The sequence below is a fragment of the Cygnus olor genome, chromosome 11 (assembly GCF_009769625.2).
Source record: "Cygnus olor isolate bCygOlo1 chromosome 11, bCygOlo1.pri.v2, whole genome shotgun sequence".
Taxonomy (NCBI): Eukaryota; Metazoa; Chordata; class Aves; order Anseriformes; family Anatidae; genus Cygnus; species Cygnus olor.
The window spans coordinates 19,550,904-19,575,117 of record NC_049179.1 but is presented as its reverse complement, the minus strand read 5'-3'; the positions used below and the strand labels follow the sequence as shown (position 1 = coordinate 19,575,117).

General features: G+C 40.3%; 1 protein-coding gene across 3 annotated transcripts in view; it reads left to right on the top strand.

Moving 5' to 3' along the window:
• Positions 1 to 24,214, top strand: part of MEGF11 (multiple EGF like domains 11) — a 286,501-nt gene that overhangs the window by 214,263 nt on the left and 48,024 nt on the right. For all 3 annotated transcript variants that reach the window (XR_005823454.1, XM_040570532.1, XM_040570531.1), the window contains exons 14-16: positions 14,357 to 14,477; positions 16,087 to 16,250; positions 16,655 to 16,757. Coding sequence is in view for 2 of the 3 variants with exons in the window: in XM_040570532.1 (XP_040426466.1) it covers positions 14,357 to 14,477; positions 16,087 to 16,250; positions 16,655 to 16,757 (388 nt within the window). In the remaining variant the exon portion in view is untranslated. The remainder of the gene's footprint in view (positions 1 to 14,356; positions 14,478 to 16,086; positions 16,251 to 16,654; positions 16,758 to 24,214) is intronic.

Genomic DNA, 24,214 nt, shown 5'->3' with positions numbered 1-24,214 from the left:
TCGCTTGGATTCCCTAAAACTTTCCAAGATGGATTTAAATTCTGTACATCTGTAATCATTTGCATCTTTTGTTGACATTGCATCAAAATTGCCTTTCAAATATATCCTTGTGTAAGTGCTCATGTATATAAATCCTCACTGAGCTCAGTGTGAATCTGTGCACTTAAGGATAGTGCACAGACCCCTTACTCTGGGTCTGTACATCCATAATTTTGTCTAGTATGCCAGAATTTCTTAATATAATGCTTTCTCTACTGCAGGAGTACAAATTGCTTCCAACATACATGCCAGCATATTGGACTAAAGGTCAGCACCTGTAAAGCACATAAACAATTGCTCAAACACTTAGTAAAAATAAGTATATATGATATTGCTATAAACCTACGCAAATGCATGGCAAATGTATAACAAATTTTGTAACAGATAATCTCTCAGTACAATCGCACACAGTCTCAGGCCAGTCATAGTCTGCCCCATGCCTACCCAGTGAGTAAAATGACCAATTTACCCTGCTATGAAATGAGGAAAACCATAATTTTGTTTTACCTATAGAGGTCATAGAGAACTTACAGATCCAGTCTGTTGAGTATTCCAGCCATGACTGGCTTCCTTCTGGCACATGCAATAGCTCTCGGTCCCTGAAGAAAACATACAGGAGAGAAAAAACAATCTTTCCATCTATATTAAAAAAAAAAAAAAAAAAAAAAAAAGCCTGCTCTCCTGTCCTATACCTTTAAAATTCTCTGTGTTGTCTAAACGAAAAAAAAAAGAAGTAGCTAGAAAGGAGCACCTTATCTTATCTTCAGTTGAATTTTCCCTGAAGGTCCACAGTCCCAGGTAGGTCTGGAAGAATTTAAAGAATCAATGGCTGTAGGTGTTTTCTAAACACTCAAGGTGATAAATACAACTTTATCAGAATATTCCCTCTCTTCTACATATTTGCTTTCATCTTTATTCTAAATGTATCATCCTTCACCTGTTCAGAAGGAAGCAGGAAAAAAAGAATGAGACTTCTTTCTCTTATAAGCCCCTGTTTCAGTAGTGAAGTTATTTTATAAATTTCGTAAAATTCTTAATATAAAAAATGAACCGAAGGTTGGAGATAGTGGATCTGTTTTGGGGGCTTTAACTCATTTAAATGATCTGTTTCTCTTTGAGATAATTCCAAAAGTACTTCAGTGGAAGCTCATCTCTGAGCAACAGGGCACCTCATCAAAAGGTTTAAAAAGAAAAGACGAGGGGAAAAATCTTCAATAGAACCTGTGTCCTTTTATCCTTGATTTACTGAGCATATCAGTTACCCCCCTTTGTTAAGAACTCTTTTCATTTATAGGTATAGAATAAATTCAGCCATTTTATCAAGATGTTCTTGTTACCAATCACCAGTATAAATTTTACTTGCTGTAGGAGGGGAAAGGTTTTCTGGCACAGCAGTTGTCCAATTAACTGGAGTATTACAGGCAACAAAAATAGTTTCCCCAGTCTCATTTCATGAATTACCTAGATGCACAAGTAAGATGCATTTTCTTCTCACAGCTTTCCTATTTTATTCATAATGCAATGTCTCAAAGCCAATGTGAATGGCTAGCAGTAGTGGAAGTGGGTGTGGAAAAAGGCATCCATACTGTGCAGATGGGTTTGAGCATAGGTTGCAGCTTGGAGATAATTTATTATTAATTAATAGTAAAAACAAAACAAGTTTTCCTATAGGTAGTAGAACTAAAAAAGCCTTGTTTTACACAGATCTATATCCTGAGCTCCCTGGCCTTTCCTACCCCACTGCAGTACCCTGCTCTCTCTGTCAGGTCCCCTGTGATGTTTTAGCTAGCAAAGAGCACTCAGATGGGCTCACACACATCAAATTTTCATAATCCCCTCCCTACATAATGAGGTTAAAGGTACCAAGCATCACGCTCCCTAAGAAGGATTAGGAGTTGCCTGAACAAAGACTGAATATTAAAGCATGACGTGGAAGGAATTGATGCCTGTGTTCTCGCCCTTTGAACTCTTTCCTATTTATTGGCTTTACCTTTGTTTCTCCTCAGTTATTCAGGAGTTCACAGTAGGCTTCATTTTAAGAAACTTCAGGATATCCCTCTGTAGCCATGACTCGTTCCTCAGCCGCCCCTGAAGTACAGAGACATGGCAGGAAAGGAAAACCAACTCGGGAGGACCATCCCTGGTGACACAAGGAGCAATGCCAGAGGGAAAGTCACTGCTGGGGCACAAAGAGGGAGGTTTGATGCAGCTGCAGAAACAGCAAAAACAGCTGGTAGTTTTGAGGTGTTCTGAACAGTTTTGAGAAGATCATTTTGTCAAAGTCAGCAAGAAGGAAATGCAGTCTCTTCGATAACGTGTCAGTGTGAGTTTTAAGTCTGAGCATAGCATGAAATTATTTTTAAAAATGGAAGATGTAATTGTGCTCTGGAAAACCATGATAGGTCAAATTAAAAATGATATTTACATGGCGCTTGAAAAGTGGCTAAAAACAAAAGTGCTATTAACTGTGAAACAGTCACAATAACGCAGCCAAGTCCTGGGTACTACCTACAGCTCTGTTCAAGAACCTCTCTCCTGGTTCTCATCTTTTAGGAGTACATTGTCCTTAGAATGTGCATCTTGGTGGGTTCTAGATGGAGTCTGAAAGCTCATCTGCTAATTTTTTAAGCTTAGAAACAACTTTACAGTGGATTCGGAACAAATAGCAGATCTAAAGCATACAATAAAAAACAATTCTGCTCCATACAACATAATTAGGGGTGAGCTGGAAATTTTTTCTAGAAATGAAAGAACTCTCACTATCTAGTTGTACAGAAGTGTTATCTGTCAGCTGGGTTGCATGCTGAAAGGTCTTAGCGTAAAACAAAACATCGTGTGCCCTGTGTTTTGGGTGACTCCATATGTAAATAGTGCTGGTCAGGAATCACTTGTTCCTATCAGGAGTTTTGCATATTCATAGACCAGAAGAAAACTGCATCCTGATCTCCCTTTTCATTGATGACCTCTGAATTTTCCTACCATCTCTCTATATGTACAAAATTATATATTTATGTGTATAAAATAGCCGTACTTTTATTTTTTGTAGGCCATTGGGACTAACAACAGACTATAGAGCTTTGCATCTCTAGGCTAGTAGTTCTGATCCAGGCCAGGTCAGTACAGACTGAAAACTGTCTTCTCTTGGCTCTGCAGTGGCCTGCATGAAATGACTTTGGTCTCAATCCAGCTCCCTGTGGATGAGTATGCACATCACAAACCCCATTTCCATCAGCAGTGACTGGCAAATCTGCTGGCAGACTGAGCCATTTACCATTTTACCTTCACAAACCATTGCTTCAGGTCAAGCTTGGTGGCATGGCTGTGTGATCCATTTCAAAGTCCCCATAGGACTCTTCCTGGGGACAAACAGTGCAGGTACTTTGGGCTTTCAGAATGGCACCCTTCATAAGCACTACATTCCAGCCAGATTGAGCGTCTTTATTAAATGGCAGGTGCCTTTCCAGGAAGTCGATCCACTGAGATGGTCTTGCTGCATGCAGACTGGGAAACAATGAACAGCACCACAGTGCAATGGAACGGGATGCAGGCTAAAACCAGTATTACACTAATGACTCACAAATGGATTCTTCTGGCTCTGCTGTGTTACAGGAGAATATATCCTACATGCAGATCCCAATAGGGAAGATCATTATGGGGAGACCACCCGTGTATTCCCAGGCTTTCAGACTAAGCTGCTCCCCTATTGATTTTTATATCAATGAACCAGGTGCTTGCTGCCTATTAGGCTTGTTGGCATTCTCCCCCCAGAGCTCCTATTGACCAATTAGACATTTCTGCTGGAGTACTGGCGGCCACAGCATTTAGGAGCCTGACAACGGTCATGTCAGCACCTGGCTGCATGAGCCGTAATGAAGGGGCTTCTCTCACTTCAGGGCATTTGTTGTTTGCTGAACTATTGTACTGGAGTATTTAACAAGGTCACTGGATGCACAAGACACAGTGGGTCTCCCTCAGTTGTGGAAACTACATCCTTTTCTTTGAAATCAATGGATTTTTTCGAGATCATTTTATCAAGTAGCTCAGTTTTATTTTGCTTGCTCTTTCTCTTAGCAATGTACAAGCTTCAGAAATTGTCTGTGACAGCTCAAATTCTACTTTGTCAGCCCAAGTTTACCTGAACACAATTGCTAGCTTCAGTAGGATTGTCCCAGGTATACAAGAGTGGAATTTGTCTCAGTGACTGCCTCTACTAATGAGAACTGATTCAGTTACACACAGTGTCTATAATTTGATAAGAACTGTGAGCAGTCCCAGATCTCTTCCTCTTTCTTCTTATATTTACTTTTACTTCTGGACTCTGTTGCAGTTTTATGTACCTGAATAACTCCAAAGTTTTCCTAAGTGGGTCCAAAGGAACCAGCTTCATATAGAAACCCTGAATGCCTCTGTCTTTGTTACTAGTTGACATATTTCCTGTATTTTATCCTTAATTGGCAATGTGGCTGTGTCAAATTGCATTTCCGTTTCTGTAGCCTCATTCAGTATCACTGGAGCTCAATATCCTGTTCAGACTGAGTCATTTGAGCTGAATCTTGCAGAGGAATAAACTGCTTGCCAATAGCAGTGTCTCTTTTCATCTATTAAGCTTCTAAATGTACATATCCTTATCCACACTATCTGTGGATCAATGCATAGAAGTGTTGGTAGCTGATTCTCTTGGTAGTTCAAATTGCAAACAGACTTTATTACAGCCACCCAAGTCACTGGTTAATTCTTTATTTTATTTTCTGTCTAACTATACTGCCAAAGGATGAGGAAGGTTTTATCCTTTATGATCAGACCCGTGTAAGTGGAAAATCCTGCTGTGTTTCTTATGCCAAAGAGCAACTGAACTTTTACCAGGTATTGGACTCTCTTGCTTTTGGTTTTTGGTTTTAGGAAATGTGTGAAAATTTGAAGAGGACATCTGTTATCTGCCTGTGAATGATTGCCAGGTTATTTACCAGCTTTTCAGAAGCTGCATCACAAACTCCATTAGCTTAAAGTTGACATGAAATGTTATTCATTTCATGCCATAAAGAATATTTTCCACCTATGTACGTAGATGGTTTCTTTTTTTTTTTTTGCTTTGATCCTTTCAAGTGTGCATCACGCAGCCCAGAACTGATGTCAACCGCAGGTGTAAGCATCATGAGCCCCCTGTCTGCATGTTTTTCATCCTCAGAGCTTCTTCTGTGATTCAGTGCCCCTAGCAAGGGACTGGCTGAGGATACCTGCTGTGCACAGCACATTTAACTCCTCCTGGACTCAGTCCATCCACTCGGTGTGGACAAGAGGTCAGGCATGCACTGATGTATTGAACTTGTTGTCAGCTTCTGCTACAGAAAGATGCAGGTCTCAGCTAGTGACCGCGGTGTGCATGCTAGGGAAGTTTGGATTTGACACCACGCTTGGACATTATCCTTAACTGTAGAGCACAGCTGTAGAAGAATGCTAAAAGGAAGTTTGCAAACAGTGTAAAATTATTGGGATAGTCGAATATAAAGCTAATGGCAAATATGCAGAAAGGTTTTATGTTACTGAATGACTGGGTAAGGTGAAAGTTGGTGCTCAGAAATGCAAAGTGATATACAAGGAGAAAATAATGTTAAGTAAATACACAAAAGGTGAATTCTAATTTAATTCTTACCACTCGGGGACAGAGATCAGGCAATCGCAGTGGATAGTTTTCTGAAATACGCAAATGAGTGCTCATCACCAGTCAAAAAAAAAAACAAACCAACCCAGAGCACCAGCTAGAGCAGATGGAATGACCAGGAAAAGAACAAAATGGGGTAGAAAAACAATTTTTTGTGCTATTGTATAAATCCATAATATATCTAAATCTTAAATTACTGCATGCAGTTTGGCTGATTGCTGCTTACAAAGGATATAATGGAAGTAGTGAACGGTGACAAAGATCATCTTTTATTTGGAATAGCTTCTATACAAAGAGTGACTCGATAAACTAGGACTCAGTTCAGAAAACAGATGGCTGAAGAGGGATGTGATAGAGATCTATGGAACTGAGGCTGGTGCATAGGACACGAACAAGGAATGATTATTTACTATTTCTAATAACACGGGAACAGGGGGCAACCAATTAAATGATTGCACAGCAGGTTTAAAGACAAAGATAGTGCTTTTCACAGAATGTGTAATTAAATTGTGAAATGGCTCCCATAAAATGAGAATAAGAGAGTGGGATGATTTTGCTTAGAAAAGGGGTCACCGAGGGTAGATATGTGAGAGGTCCCTTACATCATTGGAGAAGGGAAGAAGGAATGTATGTTTGCTATTTATCACAGTATAAGAAGTTTCCCAATTAAAAAACAGGCAGTGGATTGAAGCAAACAAATAAACATAATTTTTCTCCTTTGTATTTATAATTAAACTGTGGATCTTCTTGCCAGAGGACGTCATAGAAGCTGAAAGTATAAATGATACCTTTTATTCCCTGTTTTTGCTAATGTCCTTCTTGCAGAGCTGTTCAGACTTGTCAGCCAGAGCCAAACTTATTAGTGCAAAAAAGTCAGGAGGCCACAATCGTTCTACAAGGTAGATCTTGGACTGTGCCACTCAGCTCATGTAGACTGAGCAGGAACCATCTCTGGTTTCCAGACAAGGACACTCCCATAAACTAGCTGGGGCAGAATTAGCCAGGTGGGTTGCCTTCTTGTAGATACCTCACCGAAGAGGACCAGATGAGCTTTTACTCTGCGCTAATAAGGCCTCTCCTAAACAGACAGGAAGACAGAAAATGGAGCATCCAGATCTGTTTCCTCTCTCTTGATCTCACATAGCTTGTAACCATGCAGCTGCAGCTAGTGCAGAAGGGTGGTGGCTCAGAGGTCTCTGCATGCCTCCCAGGGTGATTCTGGCACTGGTAGAGGCAGCATCAGGTTGGTGTTGTTCCTTTTCCTTTACTGTAGTGATGGCTACAATTCAGATTTTTCCATCTGAAAAAGCAGAAGAAAGCAGGGCTTTTTTTTGTCTCTAACAGTAGTATTCAAGGGCTGGCTTCTGTCCCACAGTTTGGGCACAAGTAGCTTGTTGAGTACATCATGAAGAGCACATCTTGTGTTACTTCTCAGGCATTTAAATGCTTTCCACTGACTTGAAATAATCCACATTATGTCTGGGTCATTTTACCTTTTGGGACATTTAATTATGATATGGCCATGGTTTTTGGAGCATTGTAGAATAGCTGCTGATGAAAGTTGATGATAGGAGCAGCAGTGAGCCCTGCAGATGTTTGACTCTCTATATTCTCCACTGTAAGGGTGGTGAGGCACTGGAACAGGCTGCCCAGAGAAGTTTTGGATGCCCCATCCCTGGAAGTGTTTAAGGCCAGGCTGGATGCAGCTTTGAGTAACCTGGGATAGTGGGTGGCGTCCCTGCCTGTGGCAGGGGGTTGGAGCTAGATGGTCTTTAAGGCCCCTTCCAACCCAAACCATTCTGTGATTCTGTATAACTTCCCCAGAGTTAAGTTTAAAATATTCTGAGAGTTTGCTGCCTGCCACACCTGAATGAATCTAAAGTGGACCTATTCCAGATTTAAATTGCTTTAACAAAAAAGGAACTTGGTTATCCATCTGGCCCCATAATGTATATTAGTAACCCTCCTGATACAGATGTGATTGACCTGCCTCGATAATACATCTTCCCATTAACTAAATCTAAACCCAAGTATTAAAGATGTTTTCATTTCCACCTGAAATATCTGTTCCATAAACAATCTCCCCAGCTCAGCTGCGAACAGAATTAGGAGCTTGTTTTAGTATCGTGCCCTTACGTAGGCAGCTGCTGGAGCTGGCCAAGCTCTGCACACCCATCTGATTTAGCTGAACACTGGCCTCCACTGTGTTTTTTGAACTGTGCGTGGCTATGTTGCTTGTACTCCATTACAGGCTGCCCGGGGGAGGCTGTCCTCTCAGGTATGATGCACTGTCTCACCAGGAGAAATGTCCCGAGGAAATGATGTAGGAGTTGTTTTACCCAGTCTAAATCCAATCTCCTATTTTTGGAGAGGTCCCTCATGGATAAATGTGTTTTGTGATATTTTATTAGGTGAAAAGTGCTGACTGTATAAAAAAAATCTTGTTCAGAGGTTGATGATCATCTTTTTTACTCTCCATACTACTTTCCTTGTGAACACATTTAATTATATGAGGCTGTATTCATTGCCTTGCTGCCATTAAAGTGCTCTGCAGTTAAGGTCTAAATACTAAACCAGGCAGATATTCAAGTGTTGTAAAGTTAGTCTAGATTTTTTTGCCAGCAACAGTGCTACGCGGATTTACAGTGTGGGGGGTCTTGCGTGCTCTCTTTATTGAAGTCTCTTTCTTTTTTTTAATGCCCATATTTAAGTGGCTTGAACAGTAAGAATGGATTATTTTAATTGTAGATAACTGACTGATATTGGGAATATTTTTAGTGCAAACTAGAAAACTATTCCCTTGTGGTGAGGGGGGTTGTAGCGCTCACTGACTGAAATCCAACTCAAGCTTGCTGTTTAGTATGAAAAATCAATTTTTTTTAATGAACATTTTATTTGTATTTGTTTTCACTTCATTTCATGGAGACAAAAAAAAAACACCACCTCACGAAACTAGAATTTGCTGCCTTTATTCATACAGAGTACTGCTCCATTACAGCAGCTTTGTGCCACGACTACCTGTGTGGGAACTTGTGCTCCCCTCTCAGCCTGTGCAGCCCAACAAAGGCTTTGGCTACAGCCGGTAAAATGAAACCAGCGCTTTCTATTCAGAGCTGGTGGATTTGTACATGTGCACATATAAGCTCTCTGTGTATTTTATAACAAGATCAAAAATACATTTTATTTCATTTATTTATTAAATAATATTGGATAAAGCATTTATAATACTTTGAAAGGTTATGCGATACAACATTCATGTGAAGGGTTGTGTCTTTGGATGAGTCATGAGCTTGTGACTTAAGAAGTGACATAAAATGTCACTTTTTAAACATAAGAAAGCTCTTTCCTGTCCTTTCTACCTCACTCCATCTTCTTCCATATAAAGGGCGAAGGGAAAAGGAGACTGAATAAGGTCATCAGTGGTTTCATTGTGCCATTTTAGATGTGTATCAGACTCTAGCACAGCTACATCATACCATGTTACGAAATGGATAAAGGAACAGTTGTCAGTTCTTAGTAACACTGATTACCTGCAGACTGAAAGCCTGGCTTGTACAGGGCACAAGATCCTTCCCCAAACTTTTTTCTGCATTATATCATTAGCACCAATAATAGCATCTGCAGGGAGTAATTAGTAACACCCAGAGGGGAAGGGAATTCAGCCAGAGGACATCATTATGTCTGGGAAACTAAAGATGCTGTATTGTAAGGTCATGAATAAATTGCTTGAGTTGAGGGTAAAGGAGATGACCAGGAAAAGTACAAAGTTTCCTACTGCTGCTAATATGCTTATGAAGAGCACGTTAATTTCCACTGGAACACCATTAGGGAAATTAGTTTGTTCTGCCAGTTTGTGCTGCTGGATACCATATGTTTACCTTGAGGGAATGTTTGTGGAGAACCACTTTGGGTTAATTGTAAATTTTACAATTAAATAAGTAAATATACAGAACTGTGTCTGTGATCTGCATCAGTGCCCAGACACCGTGTACCGGCACACTGGTGTGCCACATTCAGTATGTACACATAAATATGTACTTTTATGTACTAAGTCCATACCAATCACCTTATCTGGACACGCAGACATTAGGTACAAACAGCACTTGCACTTTTTCTTTCTGATCTGCTTATCGCTACATACATATGGCCCTGCACCATGCCCTTCTTTCCATTTCAAGCCTGCACTGAGCACTCAGCTTGCCCTGCTGCTGGTGACAGGTGCTGCACCTCCAATTCATGGGGCACAAAGAAAGGCAACAAGAGGGAGAGAAGGGAGATCAGATACCACGTTAAATATCTAAGGTCAGTTGGAGTCCCATTACAGATTACCAGCGGTTCAAATACATTGCCTTTCACTGCTGTCAGCCCCCCCTAACAATCTGTGCAGGAACAGGGGACGTGCAGCACCTCAGCAGGTTCAACCTCAAGAACACTCAAACCAACCCATCACCGAGGTCTTTATTATGCAAACTTGATGCCAACTTCAATAACAGCCCTGTTAGTCTTCTGCATTGCAGAGGCCTTGAAAAATTGATTTTCTGTTTTGCCACTGACTTCAGTGGAACCAGCCTTTAGCACTCCAAGGCAAATATATTCCTGTAGGTTGTAGTTACTTCTGAAATTCTTAATTTAATGTCCTTGAATAGTCAAACTTTCAGAGAGACCAAGCATGGCTGCAGACTTTGCTGGGTGTTGGTGACCACTGCTGGGTTATTAACTCCTCTTACAGTCTGGGATTGCATTTTTTTTCCTTATAAAATGTATTTCAGTGATTTAAATATCTGATCCAAAACGTATAGGAGTAAATAAAAGTCTTTTTATTGAATGCAGAAAGAGGATTTTAAAGGAAGTTGGCCCTTGTTTACAGCAGGAATGTATTTTTAACAGAAACAAGCAATTTAGTACTTACTGTTAGGGCAACATTAATCCAGGGAAAACACTTTGTGAAGTGGCCAGAGCTTGTTAACACGGTTAACACCTAAGGCAGCGGTGTGTCTTTAAGCTCTACTAATATTGTACAATAATAATTTTTGAGGAAGAAAATCTTCACCTCTGCCTGAACAGAAACAAGACGTATTATTGACTGCCATCCGGCAAGACGTATGCTCTGGCCCTCATGAGTCTATTAATATTTGATGCTGATGGATGTGAGCTGGCAGCCGGAGTTATTAATGGCGTTTGGTTCCTTGGGCCTAACCCTCAATACATAGGGGAGAATTAACAATAACAAGAATTGTGTGCCGAAACCTCTTCTGATACTAGAAGGGTCTGTCATTTAGTTTCAGCACCAATTTGTTAATATTTCTGAAGTAATTAACGCTATGAAAGGTCATATAGGTGGTGGTAGTTACATTATTGACACCGTTCATTTTGATTTAAAGCTGAATTGTAGGGTCCCTGGGACCACAGATACCCACCTGGATCTTTGCTATATGGGGATAATCCTATCAGATACAAATTTCAAACAAGAAAGGACTGACTTCTTTTAGCTTCTGAGCAGCTGTGCTGAGATGTGGGACACCCTGTCTTTGGTTGTACTGAGATGCCATCTTATGGATTTGAGCCCAGGAATGCAAAGAAGAGGGCAGGAGCATGCTGCTTTACGTGAGGAGCGGGACATTTACTGCAACTGGCCCTGATCCAACACCTAGTAAAGAGAGTTTTTCAAAAAATTAGGTTTAGAGTCAGACTTGACCCCTGAAATCAGAAGGTAATACATGGGGTAGACATCAGGGATATGTTTTGATGAACTGGACATTCTAAGGGAAAATGTTGAAAGAAACGAAGCACTTCTGAAAGTCTGTGATGTCCATATGGATCACTCTGACATGGAAAATAGAGATGTAAAATACCAAGTTATTTATAGCTAGATTTCTTAATATAGCTTTAACATTTTCAGGGTTATATGTTTGATTGAATTAGCTACTCCTTCCTATCATGTATACCACATCCAGACATTTCACTATTCTCATTAACCTCCTGATCTTAATAGAAAAAAAAGAATAATCAACATAAGAAGCACAGCTGTTGATTAATTTTACTAAATAGGATAGAAATATAAAGTACCATATTGCAAGATTGAAGATTCAATGCACAACATTTAAAATCAGTTTAATAGAATATATAACTCATTAACAACTGGATAGACATATACTGCAGCATTATTCACTTGGGCAGGTGGTGAGAGGGAGGTGGAATTTACATATCTTTAACAGTACCTGAATGCATTTAATCTCATAGGTCATTCTCCCCAGTCAAGTTCAAAATGTTAATAACGGGGTGTGCATTTATAATTAATAAAATCTTAGAGCCAGTGCTATAGTTCAAGTGCATTTTCCTCTTATGTAATTAAGAAGTTAAGGATATTTGGCAGTTGTCACTCTGAGAGTTCTGAAGGCCTCGCTTGTCAAGCCCAGAGACAGAAATCTCATTAAGCCAGTTAGTTTCTCTGGTAAGGTTTGTTGCAAGGTAAGGGCATATAAGGTGTACATCCAAAATGACTAACCTGTGAGTCCACAAAATAGAGTCTATTCCAGTAAATGCCAAAACTTAAAGGTGTTTTGAGTGAGGAAGAAACATCCTGATGCTTAGCTTGTATATGGCACCTTTTCTTTGACGTACCCAAATTATTCTGTCTGACTGCCCTCTGTGCAGAGTAGGTGTACAGAAAAGGAGTGAATCCGCACCAGCTTGTCATGCACATGGCCAGGGCAAACCTTGCATCACACGAGCCAACTCACAGTCACAGAGCCAGCTGAAGAGCTGGAAATCCTGGTTCTCCTTCCGCCCGTGGCCCAGATGCTGTCTTAGTTCATCAGGTTCCCAAGGGAATATGTTAGCTCCACATCACTCTGTTCTTCTTTCCTTTTCAAAGGAATTTTCCTTTACTTCTAGATCACCAGTTCAAATCCAGGTAAGGTCAGTTGTCATAGAAATTACAGCAGTATCAGCACTCCTGCGCTGTACTTGAAATGAGTTGGGAGTTTCGTTCACACAAGATACAGCTTTCTAGGTGGCACTAATTGGCTGTCTAATTGTCACACACAGGAGAAAGGCAGACGATTGATTAGGCGTGGAGACTGAATGCCCCTCTGCCATCCCGCTCAGCTGTGGGTTCCTGTAGCTCATTCTGTAGGCATGCTGGCAGGGTAATGAGGGGCAGCGTGCTTGGATTTTCTGGCTGTCAAGACAGCACCTTTTACAGCCAGGCCTTTTCAGAGGAACTTGTTTTACTCCACCAAGGTCAAAGATAGCATCTTTTGCAAACACTGCTTTCACTCAAAAGTCAGGGGCTTGTAGGATTTACTTCTGAACGGTACCTACCTTAACCATTTCTCCCCCCTAAACCAAAGTTTTTACTATAAAATAGGAAGAGTCCTACTGGTGCTAGGCAGAACAACAGGCATATGAGGGTTTATGGTGCTCAAAATCTGGTCATATTTCCTTTTACTGTCTCAGTGTCTGGTACTGTGATATACAGGCTCCTGGAGGTACTTGCCATGGCATAGGGAAGCTGACATTTTGTGCATTTATCTCCTGATAAATGGATGCTCCTATCACACAGTGAAGCCTCTCACCTGCAAAAATACATTTTGACCAATATCTTTTCCCTTGAGCTATGATATAGGTCACACTGTGCAATGTAGTTACTATTTAACTTTGGAGTAGGATAGCTTTCCCTGACATAGGATTAAATTATTACAGTTTGACTCACTGAAGAAGTAAATTTAGGAGCTAATTTGTGATGTGAAAGTCAAGACTACACGTAGAAGAAAACGGAGTAAAAATACTGTATATACGCTAACATATGTTGACCAGACTGTGGGACTTACTGTATAGGTTTAAAGGGATTGTGCTCACATTTTATTTCCCTTATTGCATCACATGAACAACAGTAGTAAAGAAAAGTGCCTTTCAGCCACACAAGCTAATCAGTGCATACAGTGTGCCATAATTTACTGTTGAAGTATTGTATAGTTCTGTAATATACAAGTATTTACCCTCCTCTTCCTAGCTTTCCCAACACCTAAAGGACAGCATCAGGAAATAGGACAGAGACTGTTTCTGTGTTTTGCTCTCTGTGTCTCCTCTCTCTGTTGTACACATCACTCCTTGTTCAGCATTCTTCCCAAAGTCACCGTCTCATGCAAATTAACTGAAAACAAATGCAGGTACCAGCTATGCATCAAGAAGGTCTAATGCACCTGCCATGCAGTTTTCCTCTCTGCCAGTCTGTGGAAGATGAGCACGCAGGATATCCTTTAGTTTTTTAACAACCGTGTTCTTAGAATATATTTTCCAAGAACTGCAGAGCAATCTTTGCACAGTTTCAGACTGTATATTTTGTGATTAGTGTTTCATAAGTGATGTTTTGCGTAATGATCTAACATCTGTTCTAGGAGGTTTGTTTTTGTAACTTACACACCTCCTGCTGAATGAACGCCAGAAACTTGTCCCTTTCCTCCAAGTCAATCAAAGCACTAATTGCATCATAATCACGGGAAGCAGCAGTGACTGCTCGAGAGCTGAAGACTCAGCAATCAACTCATAACACTCTGCTCACTGTTTCGAAGGTGAAAGCCTCCCTATGCAGAGATGGGAATTTCCTACAATTCAGATTTCTTTAGCTGACTCTGTCTTTTTTTCTTTGGTTTGCAGGGAGATGACTGCACCATTACCTGCATGGCAGGAACCTATGGTACCAATTGCTCATCAGTTTGTAATTGCAAAAATGATGGCGCGTGTTCCCCCGTGGATGGTCTATGCATTTGCAAAGAAGGTAAACAACATTCAGATTTAATAGTCGTCTACAATTTGGCATCAAGGCTTCTCCCCTTTTAACATGGCACAGCTGTGCAGTCAGTAACTCCACTATCTATTCGTGCCTGTTGGTAATTCAACGGTCTGCCCAAGTATCAAAACTCAACAGGGGCTTGACTGTATGTTTTGTCTCTGCCCTGAACAGGGGCCAGACTTAACCGCTGTGCTGCAAGAATAGACCCCGGAACAAAGTGTGCTTGCAGAGCCACAGCTCCATTCTAAAAGAAATACGAAACAAACCCCAAACTGGGCTTTTTGGGTGGTTTTTCTTTCTTTTTATTTTTTTTTCCTTTTTCTGTCCCTTTAATACCCCATTTCTCCAGGACTCAACAGCCTTAGTTCTCCCTTCCATGCCTGGAGTAACACAACTGGGCAAAGGAGCAGAGGCAGCCTCCTGCTCGTCCTTCCTTTAGCCCGTTGCGCTGTCAGTGGGGTGAGCCTGTCTTGTTGTCATCCTCTGGTGACAACTTCCACCGTGACAACTCAGCCATGTGCAGTTGTCCTCTGTCTCCTGAGCCAGTGTGGGGCTGGAGAATGTAGCTGTCCCTTGTCTGGAAAACAAGAAGTCTTTTGCCTGCCCTGGAAGCTGTGTACATGACTCACCTATTTTTGTCCTTCATATATGCCCAGAATTCCCATATGTGCTTGGTTGTAAGCATAACTCATATACCCAGTAATCACTTGAGAAATCTTGTGCACTCCATAACGTGATGTTTCTTATGTTCCCTGTGTAGTGGTGCTTTCCCCCAGAATACCAACATGCGTTATCCCTGTATGGCATGCATAAGCCCTAAAACAGAAGTGAGGCAAATAACAATAAAATCTGGCATTTCAAACATGAATTAATGAATCACTGTAGAACCCCATTTAATGAGGGTGTATAAACCGTGAGTTACTGCTCAACTCCATTACATACAGCTGCAGCGTAATGAAAGCCATTGTGCGGCTGGTAGTTAAGATTTGAGCCTTAATGGTTAGAAATGATGGCCTTGGTCTTCTTTTTTTTTTTTTGTGTGTGTGTGTGTGTGTGTAATAGCTTCTTTATATTAAAGATCCTTCTCAAAAAATATGAGGTAAGAAACAGGCGGCATCAAATAGCAAGTGTCTTACATTCAGCAGGTCTTCAGCAGATGTTGCTGCACTCTCTTGCTGTCTGAGCAGTTCCCAGAGAGGCATCTGACACCTTAATGTGGCAAACAGCCAACACAGTGACACCTATACCACCCTTCTCCACCTATAGATGCTGACAGAGGAAGCTGGTAGTTCATAATTAAAGGGCCAATCTTTGACCCCAAGATTGGTGTCTTTATTTACACCAAGATCAGGACGAAAATGGTTCTAGAATCAAAGAGCTGCAGTTTGCATGCTGCCTTTCTTGCTGTCTCCACCTTGTTGTGCTGTGCAAGAAAAGGGCAGACCATTAGATCTGTCTAGAAAACATGCACGACACACCTTTGCAGGACGTTTTAACTCTCCTGAGGTAAATATTATAACAGATAGCTGTAGTCCTGCATTATTTTTTTCTGTGAAAACATCCCAAATATGGTTTCTTTCGCATTTTTCTTCAGGGTGGCAAGGAATGGATTGCTCTATTCCATGTTCAAGTGGAAGTTGGGGTCTTAACTGTAACCAGACATGCTATTGCACAAATGGAGCTGCCTGCAGGCCAGCTGATGGCTTTTGTCTCTGCTCACCTGGATGGCAAGGGGAGTACTGTGACCAGCCCTGCCCCGTAAGTATGACTGGGATGGTCTTGCATCCCCTTTTAAAGCATAGCCAGCATAGCTCCTCTAAACATACAGTAGGACAGTATCTCATTTTGTCCATGGATACCTGAAGGAAATCATGTATAAAAAACAGATTAGGGTTCTAGCAATCAAGTAGATGTTTTCTGTTTTGCACTATATTTTATCAGAGCTATTGCAATGCTATCTGCATTTTCTTGAGCATCATTTTTTAAAGAGATTCCTCATTTGGTTCTATATAGAAATGTTAGGCACTGAGTTATTTCTATCTTCTCTGTATGTTAATTTTAAAAATGCGACTCAGCATTAAGAGGGACGTGATAGATGATTTTGCACATTTTCAGACAAAAAACTGATTACTGAGAGACTTTTTTATTTATATTTTTGGAAGGATGGAACATATGGTCTTAATTGCAGTGAACGTTGTGATTGTAGCCATGCAGATGGGTGCGATCCTGTCACCGGTTACTGCTGCTGTCTTGCTGGCTGGACAGGTAAAATTAGGAATTAACTATGTAAAACTTGGGATTTGTTTGTTTGTTTGTTTGTTTGTCTTTTGCTATTGCATCAGTTATAGCACCGGACTTCTGACTGCAAACTTTTAGATAATAGATTGAGACAAGATCAGCTGAACTTGCCCACATTTAAATCACTCATGCTGGTGACAAAAATTGGCATTCATTAAATTTGTATTCAAATTAGTTGAAGATAGCTCCAAACCTGCAGCCAGATGTTAGCCTTCTGTAAAAAGAATCCTCAGGAGGGATGCAGATCATCTGGTAATCCTGCAGCATTTTTCTCCTTGAATGGCCCTTCCATCGGGGTGCAGCTGTGCTACAGTGAATCCTCTGGCCATCATACATGGGGATGCAGGTACGTGTCTTCTGGATGCTGGGAGTCATTACAGCTGCTCCATCATACAAAACCAGGTTTGTCACAAACTGTTGTCTTTATGCTCTTCCATTTTCCCATGCTTCTTATCACACAGAAGGATGGTTATGGAGAGCAGATTAGCGCTGGTTTGACAAAGAGCTCTCATGGTTACACAGATGCAGAGAGTAATATTCAGTGAAGTCTGAAAGTCCAGGCTGGAGATCTCAGTACAATCAGACCTGCACTTGACTCCATACTGATATGTCTTTTTGCCAGCTTTTGACAGCTAACATAGCAGCGCTGGAGGACAAGTTATTGACCCAACCAGTATTTCACACTTAGCTGCCTAAAATACTGGTTAATCTCCCTCAGCTCTCTGTAGAGGCCCTGGAGGGAAATTAGCTTATATTCTCGCCTATATCTGCAGAGCCACCAGCAGCACTGACAATCAAAATACATTGGTATTAACAGCAATTCATTTGGAAAATGTAATTGTTTTTCAAACTAGTACAAGTTGAAAGATGTGTGTAGCAAGGCACGCTGATCAGGCAGCCGACATTGGGGATACTATTACCTTAACCCTTCATTTATGCCTTAAAAGAATGCATGCCTTGTATTTCTAATGGAGAGAACATACCACTGCAGCCCAGCTCTTAGAAGAATGAAGCAAAAGCAATGAAATTATATCTTATACTTTATGGAAAACATCTTTTTAGAATTAAATAAAACACAAAAATAATAATTTATACACACATTACTTACATCAGAGTTACTTTACAAAGGTATTGGGCATGCATCCCTGAGAAGTGTTTTTTTTCCCACGTGAGAATCCATTTCATAAGCTCACTACTACCCACTCTGGCTTGTGTTCTTCACTCACTGGACTGCATTCATCACTCTTTGAGTCTCTTTACCATCAATATATCCATCCATCAAGCTTTAAAACTCTACTGTGCATTATTGATGCCCATCAGAAGAACACTTGATAGGTTTTCCTGTAGTCATTGTGAGTTTTTTTCAAGGGACAAAATGGTTTTTAAAAGTACAGTAAATTAATATATATATATATATATTTACTCTAAAGGTTTATTACACATCTTTCTGTATATACCGTTTCAGAGGAAAGTGCAGAAAATGCACTTTACAGACTGAAGGTGTAGCTTTTTCTCAAAGGCATTTGAAGCAAATACTTCATACTTTCACAAGCACATGCACGTCTGTAAATGTACATCAAGTGCAGATACAAATTACTCCAACTAAAAGTAAGAATAATTTCTGTGGTATCTCCCTCTTTTTAATTTCTGTATTGGGTGAGGTAAATGTATATTAACTTGCAGGACACTTAGTACAAATTAAGCTCTTTGTTCTTCAATATGTCTCTGCAGTTCTGGAGCTCCCTTCTTCAGGATCACATTTCTGGGAGAAAAATATTATATTAGTATTTGAGACCAGGCTTCAGCTGAGATGTTGACAGGACCATGTAAGGTGTGCACTGGAAATACTGATAGACAGACAGAGCCAACATGTGTTTTGTCAATTCTGCTCTCAATGTTTTTTCCACTTGGCTTAGCACCAGACACAAGGATAAATTCTGCTCAGACTAGTTTGAAAGTATGTAATTTAAGAAACTCTTCAGCTAGATAATTATATTTTCATATTAAGGAGTATGGCATCGGTAAAAGATTAATCTTATCTCTAGTTGTTGTGAACTGGGCCATGATGTGTATTGAAGTGCATTTTATAAATATGATGTGATAAATAATTCAGGCTTAAATTTGTGCTTTCTGAGTTTGGTACTAATTAGGCATGGCCTGAAAAAGATCAGAAAAGTTCAGGATCGTAGAACATCTGAAGGTTTTCCTACCCACTCACACCAGACAGAGAATACACGAGGTTTTCTGATCCTAACAGCCACGAAACTTCATCTGAAACAGCATATTCTGTATGTTCATCCCACATGTGGGACTCCCCGCCTTGATGTCAGTGTTCTGTGTAGAGATCAAGGGGAAGATTGAGCCCATTTTCTTTAAAGTAGTTTTCAAGATGTTACTGATATAAACCTTCAGAAACTGATAGACGGCAGGAGCATGGAAGAAGACTGGGAAAAGAAGAAATAAGGTAAGGAAAGAGTAGCATACAATATAAGTTAATAGCAGTCTACCATCCTTTTATTATGTTGTGACTGCCACCCATCAAGAGTCTATTATTCAGGGCTATGCTCTCCCACCTTTCCATGTGTACCAGCTGAGAAAAGGTAATTTTCAGGAGCAGAGCATACTTGGCAGAGGGGAAGATGATGAAGAGAATCCCACGTATCAGTCAGGAGATTACAAAGCTGTACAGACCAGCTGTATGCATGAATAAGCACACTGGCAACAAGCTGCTCAGACATGCATATACGGTTTCCATTAAGTTCAGTGGCGAATTGCACATGTGCAGCCAAAGGCAGAAGTTAGACCCTGAGACAGATCAGATCTGAAGATGATTGCACCCTGTTGTTATAGCTGAAAATTACCCAACCAGGTACACAGGCACATTGTGTCGCCAGCAGCTTTGTAGATAGCAGGAAAACTGTAACCTTTTTACTTAAAAGACCAAAGCCACATTGGCAAAAGGCTCTCATGTGGTACAAGTACAGTGAGACTTGTTCAAGTGTGGGCCGAAATCAGATCTGACCTGCTGACACGATGTGGAGCTGGCTTTGAATCCATATGAAGAAAATGTCAGTTGCAAATAAAAATAAGGGCCTAGCCTTGCATTGAATGGAGTTCTTGAGCTTGCACATGCTTAACATATAAATAGTATCCTTGAAATTAGAAGAAGATGTCTTCATGTCTATTGCCAGGTTAAAAAGGAAAAGCGTAGCCGCCAGCAGGATCGAGTCTTGTCTGATTAGACTGATTGCTTTCTAAAGATTAACAAGGGTCTCTCCACCCCGGATCTGCTATGCATTTTAGATACATATCGCTTTTGTGCTTGCAGCTGTGTATGTCTGTGTGTACGTGTGCACATAGATACATTACAGCTACCAGTCATTTGCGTGAGAGGTGCTATTTTGTGTACGTTCAGGTTAAAATGAAAATGCTTGAAAATGGAGTGCTTCAGTGCTAATTGCATTTGCTTAATTAGGGATCTCACACACACTGTATCCTCGGAGAGAACGCAAGTGCAGAAAAGCTGCATGGTGGAGCGTTTCCTGGAAGTCCTTTGGAAGCAAGCAGGTCCTAGGGAAGCAGCCATGAGCCTCATCTCGCCCAGGTGAAACTCCTGCCCTGGATGCTCAGTGACAGTGCTAGGCTCACAAATTTTAGCCAGGCTCCTCTCACTTAATAAATGACCTGAAACTGGACAGAAGAGGGCCATCTACCTGGGTAGCCTTGCTCTGGAAGCACTGCTGCAGCTGAGCCAGCTGGGTTTTGCAAGCTGCACTGCATACCCCAACAGCCCGTCCCTTATTCCTCGAGGTGGCTGCTGACTGCATGTTTCTTACCAGAAATGTCATCCTTACAGATACTGGAACCAATACTACTACACAGCCTTTAGTTGGTTCGCTCAGTACAGCCCCCCCATAACTGAATTATTTGTAGCTGCTGCTCTGTCCTCTACTTTCTGGAGGTGCTCGCTTTGTGCTTGACATGGGCCAAGTTCGCAGGACTCTTTGGGAAACCAGAGGCAGCCGCTGCTTATCCTGACTCTAAGACCCATGTCCATTCGTTTTCACAGTCAGACATCCCGCCTGCAAACAGATTACAGAAAGAGAAGCCACAGGCCTGGCTGGTACTCACAGCAAGCTCATTTCCTCCCTGTAACAAGTCAATGTGCTTCAAGTTAATTGTGGCAGCGTGTATTTTGTTAACCTTTTAGATATTACAGTGGGATTAAACAGAAAGTGATCTACAGGGGATGTATTCCATTCCTGTAAATGTTAAAGTCAGTTAAAATCCTGTTTGTCTGAATTCCTTTAATCTGAAATACTGTCTTATCTGAATCTTGGTTTTGTCTTTCGTTTTTTGTATCGCTGTCTGCTTTCTGTAGAGTGCTGTCGTCATGATGCTATCTCAATTATCGCACTGAACTGCTAAACTCTGTGGCTTTTCTGAACATCCAAAGCCAAAGTTTATTCAGTAGGTTTCAATATCCCCAAATGCATGAGGAAAATAAGACATTATTGTAGAGGTAAGATGGAAAGTAAAGGTATGTGCATCCCACAGCTGATTATAAAAGAACCCTTCATAGGTTCAACCCTTCTTAATTAATCAGAACGGCAAATAAAAGTCTGAAAATTGTATGTGGTGGTAGAGGAAGAGCCATTTTGTTACCATGTTGGTTATTTTCACCTTCAGACTTCGTTCATGTCTCCTAAGAGCAGCCTCCCTCTTTGCCGCAACATACACAAAGTCAAAATATCTATTTCACTGTCCTTTACAACCTCTGTACCTTCCATACATTGCCAGCAACATAAACTCTAATTGTCTCTTATCATGTCCAGAAATACTGTACAGTGGTTGTGGTAGTCTCAGGTTGTAGGGATTTCTACATGCGATTGTATAGGCAAGTTAATGGGGTCAGGAAACGTAGGCTGGTCACAGATAAGGTGAGCTTTGAGGAATGAGACTTCACATTTGAGAGAATTTGCAGGCTGCGAGTGACATCTGCACTGTCACTCAAACACAGAAGCATGTTTCTTCCCTCCCGTGGACACATTAATTCAGGAAAACTGATAAGCCTTTTACTCAAGGGAAAGCCTTTTTGAATTTTAAAGAAACACTGACCACTTTGACGGTGAGCTCTAAGGTATTTTTAACTTCACTCTTCCTGAGTTCTTTGCAAGAAAGTGATCTTTCAAGAAAAAAAATAACTTTCCATTTAGCTTTCCATAAAATATATTTTGTTTTTATTAAGATGACTTTTCCTCAGTTGCAGCAGTATTTAGTTTATGATTTTAGAGCCAGATCCTCTCCACAGCTGTACTAATCTGAAGCCAAAATAATTGTATTGTCATTAATAGATCTACTCCAGCGTATACTCATATAATTGGCAGCTGACTTTTCTGTACATCTTTAAAACATCTTTCTCTTTTTAAAAAAGAGAAAATCTAGGACTTATTTTTATGTACCTGCAGGTTTATGGTTGACCAGGTCCATGGTATGTTGGAGTTAATAATGCTGTGGGTTGGCTTTGTTTTTTAAACGGACTGTTTCATGCTCTCTCGGGTTGTAATACTAAGCCTAAAATACCAAAATGGAGCTATAGTAAGTTCCTATTAAACATGCATTTTCTAGATGTCTGATCCCATTATCTAAACCATATTTTGCACTTATCACTTTTGGCAGTCTTATCCCAGATTTTTAAATTAATAATTTATTTCTGTGATTATCCTGTATCCTTACATTAGCTTTAAGCAGACAGAAAAACTAGAAATGTTAAGAGTCAGTCTAAAACGATGCATTTTAGTCTCTCTTCTGGCCTCTGCCTTTCAAAAGTGAAAATCTTTTCCATATGAAAAGGTATACTTACTCTATGGGTTTGACAAGTGTCCTTTAGCCTATGAATGTAACATAAGCTTATTAGAAATTAGCTTTAATTTTTCATTGACTTAATTTCAAGTGAGTTGATAAGATTTTTATGTCAGGCTGTGCTTAAAAATTCTCTCTTTGACAGGAACCTTTAAGTATGGTTCCTGCTGATATAGGGCTAATTTTCAAAAATATGAATTATGAAGTTATATCAAAGACATCATTGATGTCCTGACATTAATTATGTCTGTGCTTTCCTTGGCAGATATCTAGTAGGCTCCGGATTCCCATCTAAGGGGGGGTTTAGCTGTGTTTGTCCTGTGCCAGTTTTAGTATATATTTCACCTTTCATGAAATCCATTGGATTTTTGCCACTCATTCAGTGGGTGTTGGATCAGACCCTTAGACTATAATTAGAATCTGCAGTAAGCCTACTGCTAAACATAAGCATGCATGCAAATGATTGCAGTATTTGTCTTATAAATACAGAAGAGATACGAGTTCACTTATCTTCGTATTTATTTTTGGTTTTATTTTCACTTATTAAAGGACAGCTTTTAAAATTGTATGAAAAGATATAGCTTGGATGGCATCCTGGATTATGCTAATTTAATGGGTTCTGAAAAATGAAATTTGATGCTAGAGATATTCAACTATTTTCCATGTTAATATGGAGGCATTCTATATATAAGCTTGGCTGTGTGTACAATACGTTCACCTATAAATAAATGTGGGCGAGAAGCAGTGAAAAAATTATTTGTGAACATTTCAGCAGACTAAATACTGAATGCTAGCATGCAGTGTGTGAAGGAAGAAAAGGAAAGATAATTCATTAAACAGCCAGTGAGCTGAAATGTTGTATATATATGTTACTGGTGAAAAGTGTTCTCAGTGACAAATGTTGTAAATATCTTCCTTCCCCTTCTGCACAAAGCAGAAAAGGTTGAATTTCACTCAGTGTTATTAAACACAACATTCTTCACATGTTCTGTTGTACAACAGCTCTTGCTAAGCTGCATCCTTACCTCATGGCTCAGGGGCTGGAACATTTAAAAGTCAGGAAAACAATACATTTTTTCCCACTTAAAGATTCCTGTCTCCTTTTTTACCTGCTGATGGTCTGCTTGGATCTTGCCCAGGTTCCTGTTCCTTCCTGGCCTGAAATCTTGTCCAGAGTTTGAGAATTAGTAGGAAGAAAGCATCCTAAAGATGAAGGAAGAGTGGGTAGGGCTTGACTCCTGTTGGTACGGTTTCCTCCAGGATCTATCCTTTGTTAGCAGCAACTTTTCTTCCTGCAGTAGTGCACCCTGGGGAATATCCTGTAGCAAAGGGAACCAGATGATCCTTAATTTTAGCAAACATTTTGACTTACTCAATTTCTTGCGAGGTAGGTCTCTTGCCTCAAAAGCTTTTATTGCATAAATTCCCTGAGTTGGATGATTCATATCTGGACTTTTCTCTAGATAATTAAAAATAGGGGTAGGATTAGTGCTCCACAGAGGTGCATTAGGCTGTAAGTATATTACTTTCAGAAAAACACTTACATTAATGGGTGCATAAAT